A 27,525-nucleotide genomic window follows, 5' to 3' on the forward strand; every position below is an offset into this window, starting at 1 on the left:
CATAAAATGAGGGGAAAAAAAAGATATAATAGTGATCACTGAAACTATGTGATGCATATTATATTCACATGCCCTTACACAACCATTTTAATCTTCCAAATTCACAGCTGTTACCACATTCCCTATTTGTGGTTTATAAAAACATGATGTGTTTTGATACTGATTTTATTGAATACTCTACAAAGCATTAATTTCACGTGAGTTTTTGTAAAGCTTCTCAGGCATTTTGTATCACTGGGCTGCGGATCGAAGAGAACGGACTACTACTCTCAGAGCACAGTAATAGAGAGCTGAATCTGACAGAGTTACACTGTTAATAGTGAGTTCAGTGGATGACTGGGATGTAGTTGATTGAAACCCATCTGGTATTTTCTTATTACTGCTCCAAGATCGAGCACCTTTATACAGAATATATTGGGGCCTTCTGTTGGCATATTGTCTGTACCAGTAAAGATAAATTGTGTTGCTGTCTGTTTCATATGTGCAGCTCAGTGTCACAGACTTTCCTTCTTCTCTGATTATATTAGTATCTCCTTTACTTGGTCCAATTCTATCAGCAAATCCACCTGAAATGCAGTGAATCATATTTTAAAATATACTTATGTATAATTATTATTTTTCCCCCATAAAAAAATTATATTAGTTTAAATTAATTGATTGAAGAAACTGAATTGAGATAAAAGCACATTTACCTGAAACTGTGATGAGCATTACGAGTAAGATCTGCCTCTCCTCCATCTTTACTGTGTTCCACTTTAAAGAATTTGTTAATTTCAAATTATGCTGAATGTGGCTTTCTAAGATGAATAGAAAATATGGGACTAGCTGATTGTTGACTGAATGCACTGAGACTGAGTGAAGTTCTGTTGTGAAAGAATAATGTGGCCGTGTGTTAATGAAATATGAAACAAGTTCAAATGTGTTTTATGGACATCAGGTGCTTGTTTAGGGTGAATAAAACATCTTGTGAAATTATGTTGCCCCCTTCTGTTGGAGCTAAGAACAGCATGTTCCCTTTCCAAAGCTACAATCGATGCTGCGCTGCTCAGACCCAGAGGTAGTATAGCCCCGGTCGATGATGTCATCGGCGCGCACCTGCAACACGGGGTTATAAATAGAAAAGCCACAGGTGCATCATCAGGTCTTTTGTCTTCAGAACATTCTGTGCATGTGTAATATACACACGATTACTATTTTGTTTGTTTGGGGGAAGAGCACACGGTTCTAGCTTTAGAGAAAGACGAGTGCGAGCATTGTGAACTGTTTACAGTGAAGATGCTTCGCTCTGGTCTGAACTATTTCCAGACCGCACCTACATTATCGTGGGGCTCTCGTATGGATCTGCGTGACGAGCAAGAGACAGGTCCGTCCCTTTCGCTTGCTGTGTTATCTGATCCACGCATCCCTTCTCGTGATCTCGAAGCATGCTCCATGCTTCTTCGGTTCACAAAGGGGATGATATATCTCTTGGGTCTTCGGACCACGAGCAGCCCGACTCTGAGCATTCCTCTCGCGAGAAAAGATCTGTCGAGGAGTTGCTCGAGGTGGTTACTCGCGCTGTGGACAGGTTACAGCTTGACTGGCCACGGGAACAAGAGACCCTCAAACGTAGTAAGCTAGAGGATAGGTTTCTGTCCGGTGTCAGGGGGGAGAGACCACAACATCAGTCCCTTCCCTTTTTCGAGGACCTCCATGATGAGCTGTCAAAGTCATGGAGCCAACCGTATACTTCTCTTTGTGCCCTCGACGTTGGCTTTTTCGACTATCGTGGATGCGTAGTGGCCGAGGTATTCGGAGATTCCTTGGGTTGAAGAGACACTTGCGAGGTATCTCTCACCCGAATCGGCATCTTCGATAAAGAAACCTACCCTCCCCACTAAACCATGTAGACTAACATCATCACCAAGCTGCAGGTCAGGCTGTAACATGGCAGTGTTACAGGCATACCAAGCTGACCTGTTGAAGGACTTGAGTGTGGGCAGTACTATCGATGATGAAGCGTTCTCTGAGCTTCGTCGAGCCACAGATTTGTCTCTCTCTGTGCGACCAAGAAAACGGCCCGTGCCATTAGGCGTTCAATGTCAGCTTCAGTCATCGAGGTTCGCTTTCAGGCTCTTCCATTCAGCCTAGCCTTATCACCCCGCACGTACTCAAAATGCATGGATGCAGCACTCCATTACGACTCTGGGGCATTCGCATTTTGTGTTACATCGATGATTGGTTAATGCTAGCACAATCGCAGGAGATGGCGCTCCAACACAGAAACATCATGTTAGCTCATCTAGTTTCTCTAGGGTTGAGACTCAACACCAAGATAAGTGTTCTTTATCCGGCCCAGAGAACGACTTATCTCGGGATCGTTTGGGATTCGATCACGATGCGGGCACAACTGTCTCCCGATCAAATCGAGACCATTCAGCAGACCATGAGCAAAGTCAGACTAGGCCAATATCGCACTGTCAGTCAGTACCAAAAGATGTTAAGTTTCATAGCTTCAGCATCTATGTGATTCCTCTGGGGCTGTTGTACATGAGACCATTTCAGTTGTGGCTAAAAGCCAGAGGCTTTCATCCAAGGGCCAATCCACAAAGGCAAATTAAAGTGACGCGCCACAGGCTTCGTACATTATCTCTGTAGCTCAGACCCCAGTGCCTTCGGTCCCACTTTAGGGGTGTAGTGTCGTTGCAGACTGCTAATGACGGATGCCTCACTGATGGACTGGGGAGCGGTCTTGAATGGCCATCCAGCTCAAGAGGAATGGGAGGGTCATTAGCTCGATTGGCACAATTGTATATCTGGCTCTGAAATATTTTCTCCATCAATTGAGGGGCTGTCATGTCCTAGTGCTGGTGGACATCACAGCAGCAGCCTCTTATATAAATCATCAGGGAGGTCTGCACTCACGCAATCTGAACAGAATAGTGAGGCAGATTTTTCTTTGGGCCCAGGACAAGTTCCGGTCAGTCAGGGCAGTTTACATTCCCGGGCATTTGAATGTGGGAGCAGATTTACTGTTCAGACAGACACTACCTGTGTGTGTGTGTGTGTGTGAGAGAGTACACACTTTGGATGGGTTAAAAACAGAGCAAGAATTCTGAGTATGGGTTGCTATACTTGGCTGTCTTTTCAATGTTTTTTTTTTCTTCTACTTTTTAGGGGAATAATAATAAACTTTGTACACATCATACATGCTAGACGGAAATAGAAATTCTAGAACAACAATTTTTGCAGATCAGCATTTTTATGTTGGTTATAATTAAGTTTAATTGAAGCCAAAAATTATACATGTGATTAATTTGTGGAATAAATACATGAAGAAAGAGTTTTTATTAATGTATTTATTGGTTGGTTAGCTGGGTTTTTATATGAATATATTGAATAGTAAAATGTCAGTAGAAATATCCTGTATGCTTTAATGCTTTGCATTTTGTACAGTGTTTTTCAGGTTTTGTACAGTGTAGCTTGTTTTCCTGTCACTGTGGGCCTCAGAGCACAGTAGTACAGAGCGGAGTCTGTGACTTTAGCAGAGGAGATGATCAGATCCACATGGAGTTCTGTTTTTCTGTGACTGATGGTTATTCCTGGAACGGGTGGATTAGCTGGAATTGTTGCCCCTGAATCTTCCAGTATGAGGAACTGTGGTGGTGATCCTGCATATTGCCGATACCAGTGAACAGCATGAGCAGAACCGCTGTAGTTACAGGAGAGTGTCACATTGTCACCCTCAAGAGACAATTCTGTGTCACTATTTGGAGTTATGACTTCTGAGGCTCTAGAACCTGCAAATGAAAGTGGCGTTAAATGCAGTTTTTAAACACTTCTGTTGAAATAAAATGCTTTTATTTTAACAATATTAAACCTTCAGTTGATGACAGCAGTATAATAATATAGATCAACATGTTCTCTCACTGCTCAGCTGCTCCACACAGTGTTGAGTGATGTTCATCTTTACCAGCTGCATGCTGAATAGTGTCGGTGCTAAACTCCTCCTCCTGTCCTGACATTAAAGGTGCTGTAGGGAACTTTTGTTAAAAAATATTTTTTACATATTTATTAAACCTGTCATTATGTCCTGACAGTAGAATATGAGACAGATAATCTGTGAAAAAAGCAAGCTCCTCTGTCTCCTCCCAGTGGTCCTATTGCCATTTGCAGGAACTCCATCGCTCCCGGTCAGTGTTGGGCAAGTTACTTTTAAAAAGTAATTAGTTACAGTTACTAGTTACTTCTTCCAAAAAGTAACTAAATTAGTTACTCAGTTACAAATTTTAAAAGTAACTAGTTACTTAAGAAAGTAACTATTGCGTTACTTTCAAGTAAAATTAAATTTTAAATGCTCAAATGTGACCCCACCTCTACCCCTCTTTAAAGGAACTTAAAATACATGTGCATGTTCAATTATTTATGATAAATCTGAATAGTATAATGAAATGGACACTTAATACAATACATTATTAACAGAAACATGAAACATTGTACACACATCTGAAGTGAGACTAGCCTCCAATCAAATTCCATGTATGTAGATATTATGTTTATATAGTGGATCAATGCAAATAACACGATAGATTTTTGGGAACTTTTGATATTTCCTTTTATTGTTTCTTTAATTTCTTGAAGGAAAAAGTAATGAATACTTCTATTTAGAGAAGGCTACTGTTGGATTATTTGGGCTCGTCGCCATACCTGTCTCTCGTTGACTGACTGGCTTGTGTTGTTCCTTGTGTGTCCTGTCCTGTCCGACTATGCGTTATGATGGGTTGTTCGCAATTCATGAGCGTTAGTGATGATGGGTCGTTCGCGAATGAGCGTTAGTGATGATGGATCGACTCGTTCGCGAATGAGCTTTTGATGAGTCGTTCGCGATTCGCGAATGAGCCGACTCTAAGAGCCGGCTCTTTTAGTTGAACTTCGGGAGCTGGCTCGCATATCTGAAGAGCCGAGTCTATTTTTTCAAATTTAGCCTATAGAAATTAAATAATTATGTAATAAAAATTGAAATATTATAGTCAAAGTCATTTAAAGAGCCGTTTGTGAGCCAAAGAGCCGGCTCTTTTCAGTGAGCTGAGTCAAAAGAGCCGAATTCCCATCACTACTATGCGTGCTTTCGAACACCCGCCCAACTCTACCTCTGATTGGCTTACAATTAAATTTTACTCTACCTCAGCCAATCGTCAGCATTTATGGGCTTGTCTCGTGCTCTGCCCACTAACCAAGGAAGAACAGTAAAAAAAAAATATTTGCCTCTCGCTCAGAGATCTAGTTGGTCTGATGAAAAAAAAGAACAGCTTCATCATCTGTTATAGTAACGCGCCGCATTTTTTGGCAGTAACGGTAACGGCGTTATTAAGATGAGAAGAGTAATCAATTAGATTACTCGTTACTGGAAAAAGTAATGCCGTTAGTAACGCCGTTATTTATAACGCCGTTATTCCCATCACTGCTCCCGGTAAAAAATAACCAATCAGAGCTGCGGTCCGTAACTTTGTTTGTGTTCAAAATGTAGAAAAAATTATATAATAAGCGAGTACACCATGAATCAATTTTCCAATCCGTGTTTTTGGCTTGTCCTGAATCACTAGGGTGCACCTATAATAAGTGTTTATATTCGGACTATTTTAGATTGCTTCGGGGGTACCGCAGCGGAGTAACCCAGTACCTTTGTGATTCTTCATAGACATTAACAGAGAGAAGTAGTTCGGCTACGATGTTATTCCGCAAGACGCAAACAGTTCTGTTTATTAACCACTAGAGCGTAAAAAATTCCCTATCACAGCTTTAAATCTGAAGCACATAAGGAAAGATAAACTGAATATTCATGTCTATTTAAATATATACTTATTTCTTTCAATTTATAGTTTTTTGATAATCCTTTTTGTTCTTCATTTTGCAGCACATTGCCAATATTGTATTTTTGAGTTTATGTAGTTTTCATGAGACTTCTTATACAACATAATATGAGGTAAAGAGACAAAGAGACAAACAAGCTGACAGGAGGATAACATGTAATACATGCTAAATTATATTCACATGTTCTTATGTAAACCTTTTAGCTCCCAAATTCACAGCTGTTACCACATTCCCTGTTTGTGGTTTATAAAAACATGATGTGTTTTGATACTGATTGATGAAAGACTCTTCAAAGCATTAATTTCATGTGAGTTTTTGTAAAGCTTCTCAGGCATTTTGTATCACTGGGCTGCGGATCGAAGAGAACGGACTACTACTCTTAGAGCACAGTAATAGAGAGCTGAATCTGACAGAGTTACACTGTTAATAGTGAGTTCAGTGGATGACTGGGATGTAGTTGATTGAAACCCATCTGGTATTTTCTTATTACTGCTCCAAGATCGAGCACCTTTATACAGAATATATTGTGGTCCTCTGTTGGGATATTGTCTGTACCAATAAAGCCAAATTGTGTTGCTGTCTGTTTCATATGTGCAGCTCATTGTCACAGACTTTCCTTCTTCTCTGATTATATTAGTATCTCCTTCCCTTGGTCCAATTCTAGCAGCAAATGCACCTGAAATGCAGTGAATCATATTTTAAATTACCCCGATGTATAATGAATTTTTTTTTCCACAACAAAAATGATATTAGTTTAAATTAATTGATTCAAGAAATATAATTAATTGAGATAAAAGCATATTTACCTGAAACTGTGATGAGTATTATGAGTAAGATCTGCCTCTCCTCCATCTTTACTGAGGTCCACTTTAAAGATCAGATTTGAATTGTCGTGCTTTATTGATTTACATAAATATAATTTATTTATTAGATAACCGTTATAAAATTTTAATTGTTCAAATTATGCTGAATGTGGCTTTATAAAATGAATAAAAATATGGGACTAGCTGATTGTTGAAAGGGGACTGAGACTGAGACTGAGTGAAGTTCTGTTGTGTTTGAAAAATGTGGGTGTGGGTTACTGAAACATGAAACATGTTCTGTGCCTTCAAATGTGTTTTTATAGACATCAGGTGCTTGTTTAGTGTGAATTAAACATCTTGTGAAATCATGTTGCCCCCTTCTGTTGGAGCTCAGAACAGCATGTTTTGTCCATTTGCTTTACCCTTGGGAAAAAAAAAATGGTAAATGTTTTTTAGTTAACTTTACTGACATTTACTTTTTATTTACAATCATTGTTTGGCTCACACATGTTATTTACATTTATTCATTTAGCTGACGACTTTAAAAGCAACTTACAATTGCTATGTATATGTCAGAGGCCGTGTGCCTCTGGAGCAACTAGGGGTTAAGTGTCTTGCTCAGGGACACACTGGTCTCTCACACCAAAGGCATGTGTCTTATCCACTGCGCCAACACAACCCCTAGAGGAGATCTTCAGATCCACACTACTGCTGTTTTTTCTGTGATGGATTGAGACTCCAGCAACTGGAGGAACAGCTTCAGTAACTGCCCCATAATAATCCAGTATGAGGAACTTTGGTGGTGAACCTTTGTATTGACGATACCAGTGAAGACCTCGAATAGAACCAGTGTAGCTACAAGAGAGTTAACAATGCAATGTTGTTATTAGCTTGGTTAACTAAAAGAAACAAAAAAACTGAGAAGCCAGGTTCTTGTTTCAGTAAGATAATCATTATATATATATATATATATATATATATATATATATATATATATATATATATATATATATATATTTTAATCAAAAAAATGTTTTCATCCCCCTTTAAGAATGTTATAGTATACCCTAATTTCAGTAATCCCCTACCTGGAGCTGATGATGGTAATATAATTACACAGATAAAAAAAAATTTGGCACAATAATCATGTGAACATCAGACACAGAAACATCCGATGATCTAAAGAGACTTGTGAACTGCTGACAGTCCTAATGTACAACATCAGCACTAAACTCCTCCTCCTCATATTGATAACATTCAGCCCTCATCTCACACAATATAAATTATGCAACGTTATTTAATACAATCCCACATATTGAATACAACAAAAGAATATTAATAAATAGATATATATAGCTAGATAAATGACAAGCTACAGCATATTTCAGTAACAAATTTTTGTGTGAATAATCTTTAATGTAAACATGATGTAGATTTTGAATGTTAGGCAAAAATGAGGGTTCTGTAACCACAATAGTCCAGATTTGCAGAAACCATGTTTACGTTGCTTACAAGTAAGTTTAAAATGAAGACTATTTAATAAGTTGTATTTTATAACATTATGTATTATAAACATGAATATATATATATATATATATATATATATATATATATAATAAAATGTCAGTAGAAATATCCTGTATGCTTTATACTTTCCTGAAATACAGGTTTTTGTACAGTGTTGTTGTGTTTCCTGTCACTGTGGGCGTCAGAGCACAGTAGTACAGAGCGGAGTCTGTCACTTTAACAGAGGAGATGCTCAGATCCACATGGAGTTCTGTTTTTCTGTGACTGATGGTTATTCCTGGAACGGGTGGATTAGCTGGAGTTGTAAACCCTGAATCTTCCAGTATGAGGAACTGTGGTGGTGAACCTGCATATTGGCGATACCAGTGAACAGCACGAGCAGAACCGCTGTAGTTACAGGAGAGGGTCACATTGTCACCCTCAAGAGACAATTCTCTGTCACTTTTTGGAGTTATGACTTCTGAGGCTCTGGAACCTGCAAATGAAAGTGGCGTTAAATGGAGTTTTTAAACACTTCTTATGGAATAAAAATACTTTTACAATATTATACCTTCAATTGTTGACAGCAGTATAATAATATAGATCAACATGTTCTCTCTCTGCTCAGCTGCTCCACACAGTGTTGAGTGATGTTCATCTTTACCAGCTGCATGCTGAATAGTGTCTGTACTAAACTCCTCCTCCCAGGGGCGTCGCACCCGTGGGGGATGTGGGGGTTTTAACACCCACACTTTTCCCGGTGAGAGGGTTCGACACCCGCACATTTTCTGCAGTTTTTCCGCAGTTTTGCACAAACGCCTTACTACAATCGTTCCTCCGTTTCTCTGGCCGCTCTGTTTCTGTGCTCGCCGCGGCTGCCTCCTCCCCCTCCCTCTCAAACATGACACCGGCTTTGAGTGTGATCGGCTGATGATTGGCTGTTCTGCCTTAAGTCCCGCCTCTCTTGGGGTGTTATCGGTCAGCTCGTGCGGAGGAGGCGGGAACTTATGGTTATTTACATCTCCCTTTTCCAGGTACTTTGAATGAGTGTTTATGCTTTAGAGGTTTTTAAATAAGCTTGATATGTGTTTGGGAAGATGTTCTGTTAATCGTTTTGTTGACATGTCGAGTGTTTTCGGTATTATATTTCGTTTTTTAGACTAATGCTAATTGCTATTATTGGGATATTGTTTGCATACCTGTTGAAGAACTATGAAATTAAATTGTATATTATTTTAATGTTTAAAAACAGTAAATTGTTACATTATTTATACCACCAGAGAAAAAGCTTTGTGTGGGCGTTTTTTTCTCTCCTTTTCTGATTTTGCGTTTTTTTCTTCCCTTTTCTGATTTTTTTTTTTTTTTTTTTTTTTTTTTTTTTTTTTTAATGTAGGATTATTTTTTTCCCAGCCAAAGGCTGCAAGCCGGAAATCCCGCACAGTGCCAGAGAACTTTAAGCCCTGCATTTTGTACCCCTCTGTCAATGTGTTCATCATTTTTATTGTTTATAAACAAACCACATCCATCCCCCATACTTTTGAAAAGCTTGCTACGCCCCTGCCTCCTCCTGTCCTGTCTGTGTCCTACATTACAATGCACCAAAGATTAAAAGATCATTCATAGCTGTTTGAAATAAATGCTTATTTATTTGCATTTTTATATCAATATTTTATTGCCATTTTGCTCAAATTATTTGAGCTCCTATAATCTTTAATGAGACTTCTTATACAACATAATATGAGGAAAGAAATAACCTAACAGACAAGCATTATAAAAAAAATATGCAATACATGCTAAATTATGTTCACATGCCCTTACTGTATGTAACCATTTTTACCCTTTTTACAAACTCACAGCTGTTACCACATTCCCTCTTTGTGGTTTACAAAAAAATTATGTGTTTTGATAATCATTGATTAAAGACGCTTCAAAGTGTTAATTTCATCTGTGTTTTTGTAAAGCTTCTCTGGTATTTTGCATCATTGGGCTGCTACTCTTAGAGCACAGTAATAGAGAGCTGAATCTGACAGAGCTGCTTTTACAATAATAAGTTTAGTGGATGAGGGTGATGTAGTTGATTGAAACCCATTTGGTATATTCTCATAGCTGCTCCTTGATCGAGCTCCTTTATACAGTATATATGCGGGTTCTCTGTTTGGATATTGTCTGTACCAGTAAAGCAAAATATCATTGCTGTCTGTTTCATATGTGCAGCTCAGTGTCACAGACTCTCCTTCTTCTCTGATTATATTAGTATCTCCTTCACTTGGATACATTTTATTAGCACACAAACCTGAAATGAAATACATAATATTAAATATATCTCTATCTAATATAGAATAATTGTAAGTTGAGAGTAACTGTAATTCTGGAGAAAAAAAAAAATACATTATTTACCTGAAACTGTGAGAAGTATCATGAGTAGCATTTGTTTCTCCTTCATTTCTTCCAAGTTAGCTTTAAATCTTTAAAATAATAATAATAAAATATTTTTTATTGTTTTTATTTATTTGTATTTATTATTGTACTGCTTTATTGGAAAGTTGTAACTAATATGCTGAATGTGGCTTCATAAAATGAATACAAATGTGAGAGTAGCGAATGGGTGACTGAATACACTGGTCCTATTGTATATTAATAATGTGGGTGTGGTCAGTGATACATAAACATGGTCTGTGCACTTCTGTATATCACTAGTTATTTCCCCTTTCCATCTAACCGATCTATCTATATATCCAATGAATTTGCTATATCATAATTACACAGAACAAATAGAAAATATCTACTTTTACCAGGGTATTACTTTAATAATCATTACTCAACACTCCATTCAGTGTTTAAAATTAAATGTTGATTGATTAAATGTTGTGCACTTCTGAATCATCCAGGGGGAGCATCTGGTAAATGCTTATGAAACATGAAATGAGATTATGTTGCAATCCTTCTGTTGGAGCTCAGAACAGCATGTTCATTTTGAAATATAATTGTAAATATGTTTGAGCCACATTCACATTGTTATCTTTCAAACAAATGTCTGCACACATTTCCTGGATGATCAACAATGAACCCACTGGATGATTAAGATAAGTCAGGTTTTTGTACAGTGTTCTTGTGTTTCCTGTCACTGTGGGCTCCAGAGCACAGTAGTACAGAGCAGAGTCTGTCACTTTAACAGATGAAATATCCAGATCCACATGGGTTTTCTTTTCATTCACTTTCCCAGAGAATTGAGGATCTCGATCTACAATTGTAGATGTCTGTGATACTTTCCCTGACCTATGTAGTATTGTCAAAAGGAATTCAGGAGCTGAGTTTGGATACTGGCGATACCACTGCAGACTAACTGCTGAAGAGTAGTTACAGGACAGAGTTATATTGTCCCCCTCTGTCCCAGACACCTCAGGCTGGACCGGTGTGATGACATTCCCAAAGCTGACACATTTAAATAAGATTCCATAATAACTTCATGAAATGTCATGCAATACAAAAGCACAAGAAACAAACAAATAGAAATAAATAAAAAATAATAATACAATTGAATAATGGAAAAATATCCAGTAATTAAAGAATATAAATATAAAATTCTTACATGCAAAAGTGCAGAACAAAAGTGAAAAGCTGAGCACCATCTTGCAGTGGATTAGTTCGTCTGCTTCACTGACTGTTAGAGAACAAACCCTCACTGTGTAGCACAGGATGTCTCCAGAGAGTACCTCCCATAAAACCTGTGCTCCTATTAAAACACTGTCATCTTTTTGAACAGATATAGAATGTTTTAGAGCAAACTTCAACACCAAACTGTGACAATTCCTAAACTGGAATTTACATATAACTGACTACACACTATTCAAAAAATAAAATGTGAAATAAAATCTTTAATCTCTCTCGCTAAAAAAAAGAAGAAAAAAAACCCCAAACCTGTATATTTTTAAATGTAAACACATTACCAAAATTCATTAGAAGCCCACCTTTTTGAAATCACTTATATGGACTATTTAAATGTGTATACTGTGGGTAAAATAAGTATTGTATTTCCTTTTCACCAGATGAAATGATACAGGAAAAGTATTGACTACTGAAATATATTTAATACTTTATTCAAAAACTTTTGTTGGTCATGACAGCTTCAAGCCTCCTCATGTATAATGAGAATACAGTGGCATGCATTGCTCAGGTGTGATTTTTGCACAGTCTTGAAATCTCGAAAGGTTCTATGGACCTCTTCTATAAACTCTGATCTTTAATTCTTATTTTCTGTTGGATTTAAGTCATATGATTGGCTGGGCCATACGAGCAGCTTCTTTCTCTTTTCTTTTCATCTGCTTCAGTGGATTTTCAGGATTGTTTAATTACTTTTTAAGCTTGTGTGTTTGTATGATTTGACTAACATAATAAGCTCAAGTAGGATTTTGTTGAAGCTCTGGGTATCCTGTTGTCACTGTGGGCTGCAGAGCACAATAGTACAGAGCAGAGTCAGACATGTGTGGATTTTGAATGGTCAGAGGAACTGTTTTTAAAGTAGAATCATGTCTGGAGTGAAATCGTCCCTTGAACTCAGTGGCTTCATCTCCATCTCCAAATTTATGTCTTCGTAGAATATATTTCGGAGAGTCATAACTGTTTTGTCTGTACCAGAGTAGAGTAGGGTTTGAGCTTGTAGTATTGTATTTACAATCCAAAGTTACTGAATCCTCCTCTTCATATGCTGATTGGAAACTTTTAGGCTGTTTAACAGAGTCTTGTCCTCTGCATTCTGTGAAGAGAGTAAATTATTGTAGTACATTTGTTTGTAAATCTAGATAAAACTGACAGGTAGGAGAAAATACATGTATAAAATATGGTACATTACCCGTGCAAGTTGCTAAAAGGATAAAAAGAGTTTCCACACAGCTTCTCATTGTAATCATGATATAGAAGACACCCAAAAAGTATACAGTGTAAATCTAACTGGAGCTCAAACTCAATTTGAAGTCCTGATGTAAAAGTGAAGCTGTATATATTTGTTAAAACATCTCCCCCAAGTGGAAGAAAGCAGACACGCATCTCTTTAATGTCAGGTTTCCTTTTGAAACTAGTACACCACAATTAAATGCAGTGAGCATAGCAAGTGTTTAGTCATTCTCACAAGTTCTATGAAATAATGCAAACTTTGTATAATGTATAATATTCTTGTGCATATAAACACAGCCATTGTATTAGAGACTTATACTTAACAGAAGCTTTGCAACCTAAAAACAGCATATTTTAAGGTCATGCTAAAAAATTGAATAAAATAAGAATGCAAATATGCATAGACTTGTAATCCCAACTTTTTTTTTTATTTGTCTTCATGCATTGTCTTGACACTCAAATTATAATCACAAATAAATAGGGAGTTAAAATGAGTTAACTTTTTCTATCTATAGAAAGAAGGTGAGAAATATTTCAATATATCTGTTTTGCAATTGAGGATTGCTGTTGTTTTTGTATGAAGTCAGAGGATTTCCTTTCACTGTGGTCCTCACAGCACAGTAGTATAGAGCAGAATATGCCACTGCAGCAGGGAAGACCTCCAGCTCCGTTCGTTTGGTGTCTTTTCTGTTGAACATTGTTATCCCAGGAACCTGAGGAGTTGCATGTGTTAAGAGGCCAGACGATTCCATTACGAGGAACTAAGGTGCTGATCCAGGGATTTGACGGTACCAATATAAATCGTAAACCGTGCCTTTGTAGCTACATGATAGCATGACCTTTTCATCTGCTTTAGCAATTGCTGTATCATTGTTGGGGAATATGATGTCTTCAGCATTAGTAACACCTGAAAACAATAAGGAGGGCAATGTTTTAAAATCATAATTCTGAATTGCATACAGGGAAACCCCTTTAAAGTGATAATTAGTTGAAATCTTACCTATTAGGAGAGATTCTATTAATAGGACTACTGCAAATGTTGACATGATGCTTTGGCAGTCAGGAAAAAAAGTACAGGTTTACTTAAACAAGAATTCTCTTGTCTCGATGTTGGAGAGCTTCTCTGTGCTCCTCCTATTTAGGCATGTAAGTCTTATGCGAGAGTTATTACTCTAGAGTGCCATTCATTTCACATTTCAGAAGTGAGTATAAGAAAATACAACAAGTTTGTAAAAAAGCTTTTGTATCTATATCTCTGTGCTTATTTTGAATGGCTTTAAACACATTACAGATAGTTGAATGGGTTGTAGTGTATTAATCAAATGTTGTATAATGAAAGTAGTGCTAAATGAACACACATACTGCTTTTAAAACCAGCAAGGTTTGAATAGTTACTTTGTGGCTTTACTGACATGTAAAATATGATGGATATCACAGTGTCATGTTTTTGTGCAATGTTTGGAGGTGTTTCAGTCACTGTGGGCTGCAGAGCACAGTAGTACACAGCAGAGTCAGACACACGCAGATTCTTGATTGTCAGAGGAACTGAATTTGAGTCCAACCGGGCATCAAATCTCTCTTTATATTCAGAACTGTTGCTTGATCCAAATTTGTATCTCATCAGCACATACTCAGGGGCACTAGAGCGCTGAATGTACCAGTAAAGGTATGGAGTTAGTTGAAGTGTTTTAAATTCACAGTTAATTGAGACCTGCTGTCCTACAGTGGCAGTTATATTCTCATTTTGCTGATTAACAGTGTCCTCTCCAAAGCATCCTGTTAAGGCACAAGAACATAATGCATTGAAAGTAAGCATGTTATCAGTGGCTTTTTAAATTGAAATGTAACAAACAGGAAAGTTTTCCTTATATATCTTACCATACTTAAGGACAACCATGAAAACAATGCATGCACGGCTAGTCATCTTTACTTAATAGTGACAAACACAAAAACACTGATGAAGGGAAAAAAGTGTTCTGTGACTGAATGAAAGTATATTTTTTTTCTAGTAACTCTGCGATTTGAGTGGTTCTTTTGAGGTCATGGCAAAGTAGGAGTAATGTGTTTATATTGCCATCTTCAGGTTGAATGGGTTATCATGCTTGACTTGCTATTAACAGGAATGATCCAGCCCAAAATGGAAATGATCTTGATCATGTGATCATGTTGTTCCAAACCTGTATAAATTTCTTTCCTCTGAACACAAAATCAAATATTTTAAAGAATGTCGATGACCAAACAGTTTTAGTTCCTACTGACTCCCATTGCATTTTGTCCACAGGGAAAAACAATGGAACTGTTTAGCTGCCAACATTCTTCAAAATATCTTCTTGTGTGGTCAGCAGAGGAAAGAAAGTCGTAGAGTTTTGGAATGAGGTGAGTATTTTTATATTCTAAATCAGCAATGCTTTCTACAAATTCTTTTATCTATAGGTTCTGGTGCTGTTTGGACATTTTTGATTGAAATATTTTACATGTACTGTAGTGTAAAGACCTATTTACTTTATCAGAATGGTCTTGACCCTTGTTATGTGAACACACACACACACACGCAGACACAAAACAAAACAAAACAAAACAAAAAACCCTTGGACATTGAAAAGATTAGATGGTCCTGAAAAAAGCTTACTTATTTTACATGAACTTTAAATTTGGAACATGAGTTGTTTATATTTACATTTTTGTTTATATTTATGTATTTGTACATTTTTTGTTTATATTTTCACACGGTTTTAGTGTAAGACATGATTTGGAAACCGATTTTCACTTTTCACAGCGATATGCTGCCCAGTGTCTTCTTTAATTAAAAAGAGACCAAACTTATTTCTGTGCTTCAAAGAATAAAAAATTTACAGCAATTTAAGTTGCTCAAAATGTGGTTAACAGAGAATAAATGAATCATAACTATTAAATAAATGTAAGAACATACAAACATTACTGAACTAAAATATATAGTACATTAATTGAATTAATATATTTAAAAAAAAGTCAATATTGACAACCACACAAGCAGCACCAGGGATTAATATTTAGCTCAATGGATTCCAATAAAAACCAGAACTGGGCCTACAGAATACATATTGTCTTGTCTTGTTTTGATACATTTATCATTTTATGCTTTCCTTATGCTACTCATCTAAACATATGTACCTCTTTAGGTACTAGGCCTTCATTTGTGTGTAATTTTGAAGTTGTGTTTTTGTGTGAGTGTTGAGTGTGTTTCAGTCACTGTGGGCTGCAGAGCACAGTAGTACACAGCAGAGTCAGACACACGCACATCCTGGATTGTGAGTGGAACTGATGTTGAAGAGGTTTGTAGATTTGCATTAAATCTCTCCTTAAAGTCTTCATCCTCATCACTCGATCCAGCATATCTCTTCAGCATATATTTTGGTGCTTGATTTGCTTTGTATTGGTACCAGTAAAGCGTTGGGAAAGCATTGGTTTTGTATGTGCAGTCAATAGTCACGGCTTCTCCTGCAGTAGCAGTTTGAACATTTGTTGGCTGAGTAACACTATCCTCTCCTCGGCATTCTGAAAATCAATAAAAAAAAATCCCGAAATTATTAAGTCATGACAGAGAGAATATGGGTTAAAGAACAACTGATTACATACTGTACCTAAAGAAAATGAAAAAATAATGAGTAAAAATGTGATCCAAGTACACATTCTGTAACTGTTGCTGAGCTGTAATTTTTAAATTGTTATCAAAAAAAAAGCAAAGAAGTCTTTTTATGTACTATGCAAAAAAAACTTTTGTAGCTTGGTGAGCTCCACCCTCTGATGAGTCGAACCAAACAGTTGAAGGTGAGTAAACAATGACAGAATTTTCAAGTGGAGCTCAAGATAATAACTGGAGCAAGTGCTTGTCGCCCTCTTCTGCAGTGCACAAGTAATTACAAGGTAACAATAAAATTAGTGTTATGTGTTTATTAAAAAAATGTATATCAACTGTACAAATTTTAAATGAGAATATAAAAATAATACAAGTGTAGAATCTGATATGGTAGAGGAATATCAATACCTGAATATTAATATATTATTATATTTTATATTTATTTGTTTTTTTTAAGTTAATAACTAGTAGTGGAATTTACCTGTCACAGTGTTCATAATAATAATAATAATAAAAATAGGCCTATATTTGAAATATCATCAGTGTAACACAGCACCGTGTGTTTTTGTATGAGTGTTGAGTGTGTTTCAGTCACTGTGGGCCTCAGAGCACAGTAGTACACAGCAGAGTCAGACACACGCAGATTCTTGATCGTCAGAGGAACTGATTTTGAACTTTTGTCATGATTTGCCTTAAATCTCTCCTCAAAATCTTTGTCATTTTGTACAGTTGTAGCAAATATCGTCATCATGTTTTTGGGGATTCCGTTCATCTTTTGTTGGTACCAGAAGAGATATGGGGATGGATCACTGGTTTCATATTTACAGTTAATCGTTACAGATCTGCCTTCAACAGCAGTTTGAACTGTTGTATTCTGATCAACTGTCTCCAGAGAATCACATCCTGGAACAGAATTTAAAGCAAAATGATTTAATATTTTGCATGTTATAATATGGCAAATATAGATTTAAAAGTGTCCTACTCACCCAAGAAAAAGGTTATGAAGATGATAAAATGTCTTTCCCAGTGAGTCATTATAATAACTGTACTGTGTAACTGCAACTGACAGGAATGAACTGTTTAAATCCACTGGAGATCACAGATTCAGCTTGTCTTTGATCAGTCTGTTTTTAATATGACGGTAGTGTATATACAGTGGCTGGGAGGAGCTTGTTCTGTTGAATCAGCACATGAAGAGTTTGTTCTCTTCCTTACAAATGGGCCATTTATTTTATTTTTCTTTTCTTTCTTTATTTTACAATTTTTTTTTTCTTTCATTGTCTTAATAATCAGTACCTGTGATGTTTTAATATGATGATATGACACTACAGTTAGCCTTTATTACAAAACACATTTTTATCTTTTATTGATAGGGTCTCCATAATCTTCACGTAATGCCACATGATCTAAATAGAAAATACCCTTAATTCATCCAGGTGTTACCACGTTGTGTTTTCTTTACTGCCTCTGTGGTTTTCTAAAAGTTTGATTACTGATTTAAAAGCAGTCATTTTATGTGTGAGTTTTTGTAAAGCCTCCCAGGCATTTGTAACACTGGGCTGTATAGACGGCTCATCACAGCACAGTAATACAGAGCTGAATCTGACACAGCTGCTTTATCAATAGTGAGTGAAGTGGAAGATTGGGTAGTATGTGACTGAAACCGATGGTCTGATATATCTTCTTTATAGCTCCATGATTGAGCACCTTTATACAGTATGAATTCAGGTTTTCTATTAGGATACTGTCTGTACCAGTAAAGCAAAACATAACGGCTGCTTGCATCATATGAGCATTCCAGTGTCACAGACACTTCTTCTTCCCTTATCATATCAATATTATTTTCACTTGGTCCAATGCTGTCAGACAGCACACCTGCAATTAAAAACACTAGTACTTGACAATGTGCTGAAACAATGCGTATAAAGTATTAAAAGTGTATGTTACCTGATATGGCTAAGAATTAGTAATAAATTTCTCTCCATGTTAGATCTTAAGATCAAGACTTTGAGTTTGAATATTTGTATCTTTATAGAATTAAAAATCAATGCTTTGTTTGTTTCAGGTGTTTTTGTGAATATTCACTATAATCTTACTCTAAATGTATGCACTGGTCGGCTTGTATTGATTTGTGGGTGTGGTTCATGTCATTAAGTCCCCTCCTATATTCAGTGTTTTTATATATTTAATATACATCCTAGTATTTATAAATATTTTGAAAAGTTTGTATTTTTATGTTTTCAGTGTTCACTTCAATTTCAGTGTGCTTTTGTAATTTCTCTAGGTTTCTTTCATTTCCGTTTTAGTTATTTGATTATTGTTTAATAATAATATTTAATTTAATTTATATATTATTTAATTTGTTAGTAGCCTTGATATTAATTACTTTGATCCTCTTTCACTCGCATTAAATAAGCAGGTGATGTTGTGGTGAATTTATTCTGTGTGGGTTATATGAGAGATAAATGTGTTTTAGAGGCTTTTGATTACTATTGTTTAACTTTGTGTGAGTTTTTGTAAAGCCTCTCAGGCATTTTGTATCACTGGGCTCCTACTCTTAGAGCACAGTAATAGAGAGCCGAATCTGACAGAGTTACACTGTTAATAGTGAGTTCAGTGGATGTTCGGGATGTAGTCGACTGAAAGCGACTGTCTGGTATATCCTCTTCAGTGTTCCATGATCGAGCACCTTTATACAATAAATACTGAGGTTCATTGTTAGGATACTGTTTGTACCAGTAAAGCAAAACATAATTGCTGCTTGTATCATAAATGCAGCTCAGTGTTACAGACTCTCCTTCTTTACTGATTATAGCATCCTTGTCTTTTGGTCCAATGCTGTCAGCAAATACTCCTGAATATAAATTTGAGAAACACAACAGTACATCTGGAAACCAGCCTACTTAAAAGTTATTTCAAAAACTATGTTCTTCACTTAAACACTGCTTAAAAATATGTACATTTTATGATATGTATTTTACTGTACCTGATACTGTTATGACAATAAGCAGTATATGTTTCTCCATGTTTATACTTTTAATCAGATTTTTGTTGACTGATCTGATCTGAAGACTGTTTTACACAAATGATTAGTTACTCTACATGGAGAGTTGTTCTGTTGTTTATTACTAATGTGGGTGTGGCTAATGACATCAGGTCCAATCACTCCTCCCTCTTCAGTTGTATGTGTTTCTTTTGATTTTGTATGAGAGAGAGGCATCCTGTTAACACTGTGGGCCTCAAAGCACAGTAGTACACAGCAGAGTCAGACACACACAGTCTCTGGATCATCAGTGGAACTGATTTTGATGGTTTCACCTCAGAGTAAAATCGCTCCTGGAACTCTGTTCCATTACTTCCTCCTCCGTATGAATTCCTCTGTAACACAAGTTTAGGAGATTCTTCTCTTCTCTGTATGTACCAGAAAAGCTCTTGTGATGGCGAGGTTGTAGTATATTTGCAGTCCAGTGTTACTGATTCTCCCTCAAATTTAGTAACATGTTTAAGTGGCTGATCAACTGTGTCATCTGACTGGCATCCTGTTAACACACAAGAGTAATTCTGTGACACACAGCATTATAATGTAGAAATAAAACCAAACATTCAACTGTAATATCCCAAACATACCAAGAACAACTAATCCCAATATTATTAATGTCTCCATCCATAGTTTCATTGTTTGTTCTTCAAAATGATAAAGTGGTACAAACAGTGAGAGCAAAGTGACTGAGAAAGGAGAGAGATTCAGAGCAAATATTACTGTATTTTTAGGCAAGGGAGGAGCTCATATGTCAGATACTCACTGTAACAACATGTATATCTCCCTCTCCTGGTTTCTTTATAGAATTACAGAAGTTGAATTTATTTTCATGGATGATTTATTATCGTTATCATTTGTTTATAGTTACATTTGTTCTTTTGTTATATTACAAAGATCTGATATGTATTAGTAAACATTATGTCATATAAATTATATTATGGCATTTTTTTTATTGATGTGAAGTGCATTCCTTTTCATGTTGGTGAGGTGCATTGAGGATTGTGCAATTAATGATTTTTTTTTAGGCTGAAGAAAATACACTTTCAGTTTTTCTATTTTAGAATGTTGTGTTGTTTCTTTTTGAAACAAGACATTTCTGAGTGAAAATTTTTCAGTGTAGCTAAATCGTTCTGGTAAAGCTTGTGAATCACAGATATTAAGATTAAGAATGAATAAAATGTAACATAACAAGCTATTGTATATCAATCAAAAACATAATTTATCGTAATACTGTTCATTTTTATTGTTCATGTTTATATTACATCTGTTCTTTCTGCTAGATTCTTAGCAGGATTTCCACCTGAAGTTTATTACAACAGAATACTGTGTAATGTTGATGGTATGGATATATATCTGTGAAAATTTCAGATCCTATCTGGTCCCACACTAGATATAATCAACTCTAAAGTAATGGGTATTTTAAAATTTTTGCTTTATCGTCTATGAAATAAGTAAGTAAATAAATAAATAGAGAAGTCTCAAACCTGAAGTATGTTCATTAATTCTTCTACTTTGATGATATACTCAGTCCTCAGATTAATCTCAGAATCGTTCAGCAGGTGTTACCACATTCTGTTATTTACAGTCTCAGTGGTATACAAAAGATATGCCAGTGGTATGATAAATATTTGATATACTGTTATTTACTGTGGTTTGATTTGCATTTAATTACTATTGTTCACACATTTACATTTATGCATTTAGCAGACACTTTTATCCAAAGGGACTTACAGTGCATTCAGGATATAAAATATTTTACCAGTATGTGTGTTCCCTGGGAATTGAACCCACAACCTTTAGCACTGTTAATGCAATGCTCCTCAGGCATTTTTTTTTATCAAAAAGAGCTGAATCTGACATAGTTACACCAGTAATAGTGAATTCATATATCATATATCATGTTAATACAGTACCTCAGTTTAAATACATTTTAGCTTGTTTGATCACAGCTTTAGGAGGTTTTGGTATTTATTATTTATGGGATTCATACATATGCAAACTTTTGATAAATGGTTTAAATTGTTAATATGTTAACTACTTCCAAAGTAAGCAAATCAATGCTTACCAACGGTATAAAAAGGTGACTCTTATGTGGTCATGGTGTATCTTAGAATAATTTACTATATGTAAGCCAAACAGTTGTTCTACACAATCATTAAACCTTCATTGTTTTTGCAATTTAACAGAATTCATTTGACACATGGATATAGTTTCATTACCCCATAAGATTTTTTTGTCTGTTTTTATTTGAATGTGAAACAAAAATTAAAGTAAAAAAATATTCTATAACATGTCAAATTTATTTTGCTGTAAAACATCAATTTGATCTGGTTCATTATCATATCTCCCCTTCTCTTCTCCTAAACTGTTCAGCAGGTGTTACCACATTCTGTTATTTACAGGATCAGTGGTACATGTGGTATTATATACATCTGATTATTGGCATTTAAAGCATGAATTGTGTGTTTCAGTTTTTGTAAAGCCTCTCAGGCATTTTGTATCACTGGGCTGCAACTCTTAGAGCACAGTAATAGAGAGCTGAATCTAACAAAATTACACTGGTAATAGTGAGTTCAGTGGATGTTTGGGATGTAGCTGACTGAAAATGAGGGTCTGGTATATAAGAGTTGCTGTATGATCGAGCACCTTTCCACAGTAAAAACTCAGGTTCTTTATTAAGATACTGTCTGTACCAGTAAATATGAACATAACTGCTAAATGTATCATATGTGCAGCTCAGCGTCACAGACTCTCCTTCTGTCTTGATCATATTAGTATCCTTGTCATTTGGTTTAATGCTGTCAGTAAACACACCTGGAATGAAATTTCAGTTGCACATTACACCATCAGCTCATATCATGAATCAATCTGTCATTCTTTTCAAAAGCAACATTTGATAATTAAAGCATAAATTATATTCACCTGAAATTAAGAGAATCACTAGCAGACACACCTCCATGTTGAATCCACGTTTTAAAATTGTATATGTTTTTTATTTAATCACAGCATATAATTTTAGAGGTTCATACATTCAAACTTGTGAACATTTGATACATGAAATAAATTAATTGATGCATAGACGAATGACTGCAGTGGGGAGGAGCTCTGCAGTTTATGAACAGTATGGGTGTGGTCACTGACATCATAGCCAATCCCATCTCTTCTTTTCATAATGTAAATATAACAGGGAACAATGCATATCAACTTAACCACAGTGACTTTTTTCTCTGTGGATCTTAGAATAATCTACAAGAGGCAAATAGTTGTCTTAAAATTTTTATTAAATTATGATTATTCTTTCCTTTAGAATTAATATTTATTCTTTGACATAACTTATGATTTTCTGTACTTAACATAATAACATATTTTTTTTTGATCTGTAAACTTGAATTTGCAAGACATTTAATACATAATTCTAAGCATATAGTACTTTTACTATATCACCATTTCTCTGTTCTCTTCATGTGCTCCTAAATTGTTCAACAGGTGTTCCAACATTCTGTTATTTTCATTCTCAGTGGTAAATGTATTATACAGTAAACATCTGATTACTCACTTTTAAATCAAGAATTGTGTGACTGAGTTTTGTAAAGCCTCTCATGCACTTTGTATTACTGGGCCCTTACTCTTAGAGCACAGTAATAGAGAGCTGAATCCGACAGAGTGACAGTCTTAATAATTATTTTAAGTGAATGTTTGGGATGTAGTCGACTGAAATCTATGATCTTACTTGAACTAAAAACTGCTAAAGTGAGTTTTACATGATGTGATTATGAGGATCAAAAAAAATTCTTTCCATATTGATTGTTCAGATATAAATGTTTTTTTTTTTAAAGTGGACAGTCCTTCTATGTTGTTTTGAATGATAATTTATAGCCTACCATAATTACTTTTAAGTGTACATAAATCTTATATTAATGAATACACAGAAGAACTGATATGCTTTATATTAATAATGTGGGTGTGGATTGTGATATCAAGACCTGCCTCATTTTCTGCCAACCCACAGCAAGCTTGACTGTCATTGAACATTTATTCAGTTTTAAAATTCATTATATTGGTTAACTGAAAATATAGATTAAGTAATAATAATAATAATAATAATAATAAGCTTTTGTATATATGCATGTGTGACAATGAATGAAGAAAAATTATGACCGATTTATGATTGTTTCACAAAATGGAGATCTGCCCTGATTAAGGTTCTTGTGTGAGTGTTGAGTGTGTTTCAGTCACTGTGGGCCTCAGAGCACAGTAGTACACAGCAGAGTCAGACACACGCACATCCTGGATTGTTAAAGGAACTGAATCTGACAACACTTCAGAGTGAAATCTCTCCTGGAACTCAGTGTCCTGATCTCCATTGTATTTGTTTTTCCTCAGCATGTATTTAGGAATGTCATTAGCTCTCTGGATGTACCAGAAGAGTTCTGGTGTTGTTGTTGTAGTTGCAGTATATTTGCATTGTAATGTGACTGATCCTCCTTCAGCTTCAGTTACGTCTTTATTTGGCTGATCAACTGTATCCTCTGTTCTACATTCTGAAAAGATATGAAATTCATGTTTCAAATGGTACTATAAATAAATCGAAACAAATTAAATTAAATGAGTATAAAATAAATGATCTAAAAAAATTAACCAGCAACATACCAGCAATAAATAGTGCAAGAATCAACACTTCCAACCAGAGTTTCATTGTTTGATAGAGTAATATCCAAGCAGTTTGATTCAGTCCTGAAACTGTGAGTCTGTTATTCAAAGCCTCGGTGTTGTTCGTGATAATGAGGAGGAGTTAAAGTGCACAATCAGATAAACATAGTTTACAATGTAAATATAAAGTGAATATCACCCTCTCCAGGTTTCTTATGTGTATTGCTTGCAAAATGTTCCATAGCCATTTCTCACATTTATACATATTTGCATATGTATTCATAACAGCAGATAATCCCAACTATGTTCATAAACCACTATTAATTGTTCACAGGTGTTACCATATCATTTAATTTATAGTTTATGGTTAACAAAAGATATTTATTTCTGTGGTTTGATACTCATTTGATTTCTGTAGTTCAAAGTAATAACAGTGTGTGTGAGTTTGTGTAAATCTTCTCAGGCATTTTGTATCACTGGGCTGCTACTCTTAAAGCACAGTAATAGAGAGCTGAATCTAAAAGAGTTACACTAATAATAGTGAGTTCAGTGGATGATTGAGATGCAGTTGACTGAAACCAATGGTCATCTGGTGTATCATTATCTCCACTGTTTGATCGAGCACCTTCATACAGTAAATATTCTGGTTCTCGGTTTAGATATTGTCTGTACCAGTAAAGATAAATATTGTTCATATGAGCAGCTCATTGTCACAGACTCTCCTTCTCTTTTGATCATATCATTGTTAACTGGACTAAGGCTGTCAGCAAATGCACCTGCAATAAAATTTGAGACATCATTAAACTGTCAGCAAGATATTGTTAAATTACCATGTGATGTTAAAATAAATTATATCCACCTGAAAATATTGCAACCATCACTAGTAGACATCTCTCCATTTTAAAACTTCAGTTTAAACCGATTTTGATAACAGTTTTAAGGTTGGCTTTGTATGTTTTTTGAGGTTCGTACATGTGCCTATAAACTACATTTAATAAATGATAAAAATGTATGAACAGATAAATGACTGCAGTGGGTAGGAGCTCTGCTGTCTATGAGTGGTGTGGGTGTGACCAGTGACATCACAACCAATTATCATTATTATTATAAATATTATAATTTTTATGCCTGTGGGGCAATTAGTTTTTTCTTTTTTTTTTAGGGTTCAGTGCAGTCACTGCTGGATATGAATTAAAGGAATTTCATTTTGCCAATTTACATTTGCATGTGCTGTATGTTGTTTTATAAAGTTAAAAACATATTTTATGTGCATATTATGTGATAATTGTGTGGGAATTCTGTTTGTGTTTTATGCAATAAAAAAACATATTTTTTATTATTATTAGGATTTAGGATGACACAGGCTTCATATTTGTGGAAGTATTCACATCAGAGGTATAACGACACTACTCAGAATTTTGTGTGTGTGAGTGTTGAGTGTGTTTCAGTCACTGTGGGCTGCAGAGCACAGTAGTACACGGCAGAGTCAGACACACGCACATCCTGGATTGTGAGTGGAAATGATTTAGAAATTGTGTTGAGATCACCACTAAATCTTTCCTTGAGAAAGCCAAATTTGCTGAGCATTACTTTTGGAGCTCCATTTACTTTTTGCTGGTACCAGTAGAAATTTGGTGATATATCAGTGGTTTCATATTGACAGCTGATTGTTACAGCTGCTCCTTCAACAGCAGTTTGAACTGTTGTATTTTGTTCAACACTGTCCAGAGAATCACATCCTGTAATGTAATGCAAAACAAAACTGATTACAATCAAATTTTGTTCATGCTAGTATTAAAACAGGTTTTTAACTACATAATTTCTTACCCCAGAAATATGTGATAAAGAAGACTGCAATAATTTGTCAGTTTGCCATCACAATAAATGTTAGAACATTACTTAAGATAAAATGTAGTTGTTTAAAATTACAGTAGACTTGTTTCAGCCTCTCTCTGATAAAGTTGTTGTATCACTATCACATATGCAAGACTGCACATACATACTGTCTCCTCCTCCCGAAGAATTCTGGGTGCATTTTAGTGATTTTCAATGTTCAGATGTTGGTTTTCATCAGCTTCTTCACATACATCGATTCACTGATTCATGTTCAGTTTGATTAACTAAACTAATTCTATAAGACAAAGCAAATTATATTATTAGCAGAGGCTGTACAAAAATTAAGGACTTGTACTATTGAAATATTTAATGTTGTTAATACAGTATATTTATTTAATTATTATTTAATTATTAATGAGTTATTATACAGTAGTTATGCATTTCTCATCAGTGTCAGAGAGTTTTTGTGTGAGTGTTGAGTGTGTTTCAGTCACTGTGGGCTGCAGAGCACAGAAGTACACAGCAGAGTCAGACACATGCAGATTCTTGATTGTCAGAGGAACTGTTCTTGATTTGGAGTCCAGTTTTGCATGAAATCTCTCCAGAAACTCAGGCTCTGTAGTTCCCTTCCCAATGGTAAAGTCACTCAGAATGAATTTTGGTGATTTGTTTGGTAGTAGTTTGTACCAGAAGAGATAAGCATTTGCAGAACTCGTGATGGTATAATTACACAATAAAGTCACTTGATCTCCTTCAGCAGAAGTCTTTTCTCTTACAGGCTGCTCAACACTGTCCTGTCCCCAGCACACTGGAAAAAATGGGGCATGAATTAACAGTCAGGTATTACTGTAAGTAAAGGAACTTAAGATATTAAGAAGAACTCAATTGTAAATAACAAAATATTCTTACCAAAACCATGTGTTATGAAGAAAAGAGTAATAATCAGCCATTTTGTCATATTGTTGCTCAGAGTTGAAGAGAGTAAGAGGCAGATAACTGATGTGAGTCTCTCCTTATAGCAAATTGCTCTGTCCTTAGCTTTTCTTGATAGTTTCAGCAACTGAACAGTCTCATACAAGAAAATTCAATAGATGCTTCCCCCTGGTGGTGATTTTGTTGTACTAAATAAACTAAAACTTTAATTTTTAAAACTTAGGTTTCATTATGCTATGTGTACAACCTGTGTGGGTACTATATTTGTACATTTGTGTAACTGTGGATGTTTTGAAGTTGTGTGTTTGTACATGAGTGTCAAGTGTGTTTTAGTGACTGTTGGCTGCAGAGTACATATCTAAATGCTTCAGTTTAGGAAATTACCAAATTGAAGTGTACAT

The 27,525-nt window shown here is 35.5% G+C and overlaps 3 gene segments (V, D, J or C); all 3 read right to left on the minus strand.

The window, feature by feature from the left end:
• Window positions 1–3,441: 3,441 nt before the first annotated feature.
• On the minus strand, window positions 3,442–3,961 carry LOC127951459 (T cell receptor alpha variable 3-like). The segment is given in 2 exon segments: window positions 3,442–3,779; window positions 3,910–3,961. Coding segments are annotated over 2 exon segments (390 nt in total).
• A 4,301-nt stretch (window positions 3,962–8,262) lies between these two features.
• LOC127951252 (T cell receptor alpha variable 3-like) lies at window positions 8,263–9,018 on the minus strand. The segment is given in 2 exon segments: window positions 8,263–8,655; window positions 8,731–9,018. Coding segments are annotated over 2 exon segments (570 nt in total).
• A 10,687-nt stretch (window positions 9,019–19,705) lies between these two features.
• Window positions 19,706–20,410, minus strand: LOC127951264 (T cell receptor alpha variable 18-like). The segment is given in 2 exon segments: window positions 19,706–20,204; window positions 20,293–20,410. Coding segments are annotated over 2 exon segments (426 nt in total).
• Between the last annotated feature and the right edge of the window lie 7,115 nt (window positions 20,411–27,525).

The sequence above is a fragment of the Carassius gibelio genome, chromosome B2 (genome assembly GCF_023724105.1).
Source record: "Carassius gibelio isolate Cgi1373 ecotype wild population from Czech Republic chromosome B2, carGib1.2-hapl.c, whole genome shotgun sequence".
Lineage (NCBI taxonomy): Eukaryota > Metazoa > Chordata > Actinopteri > Cypriniformes > Cyprinidae > Carassius > Carassius gibelio.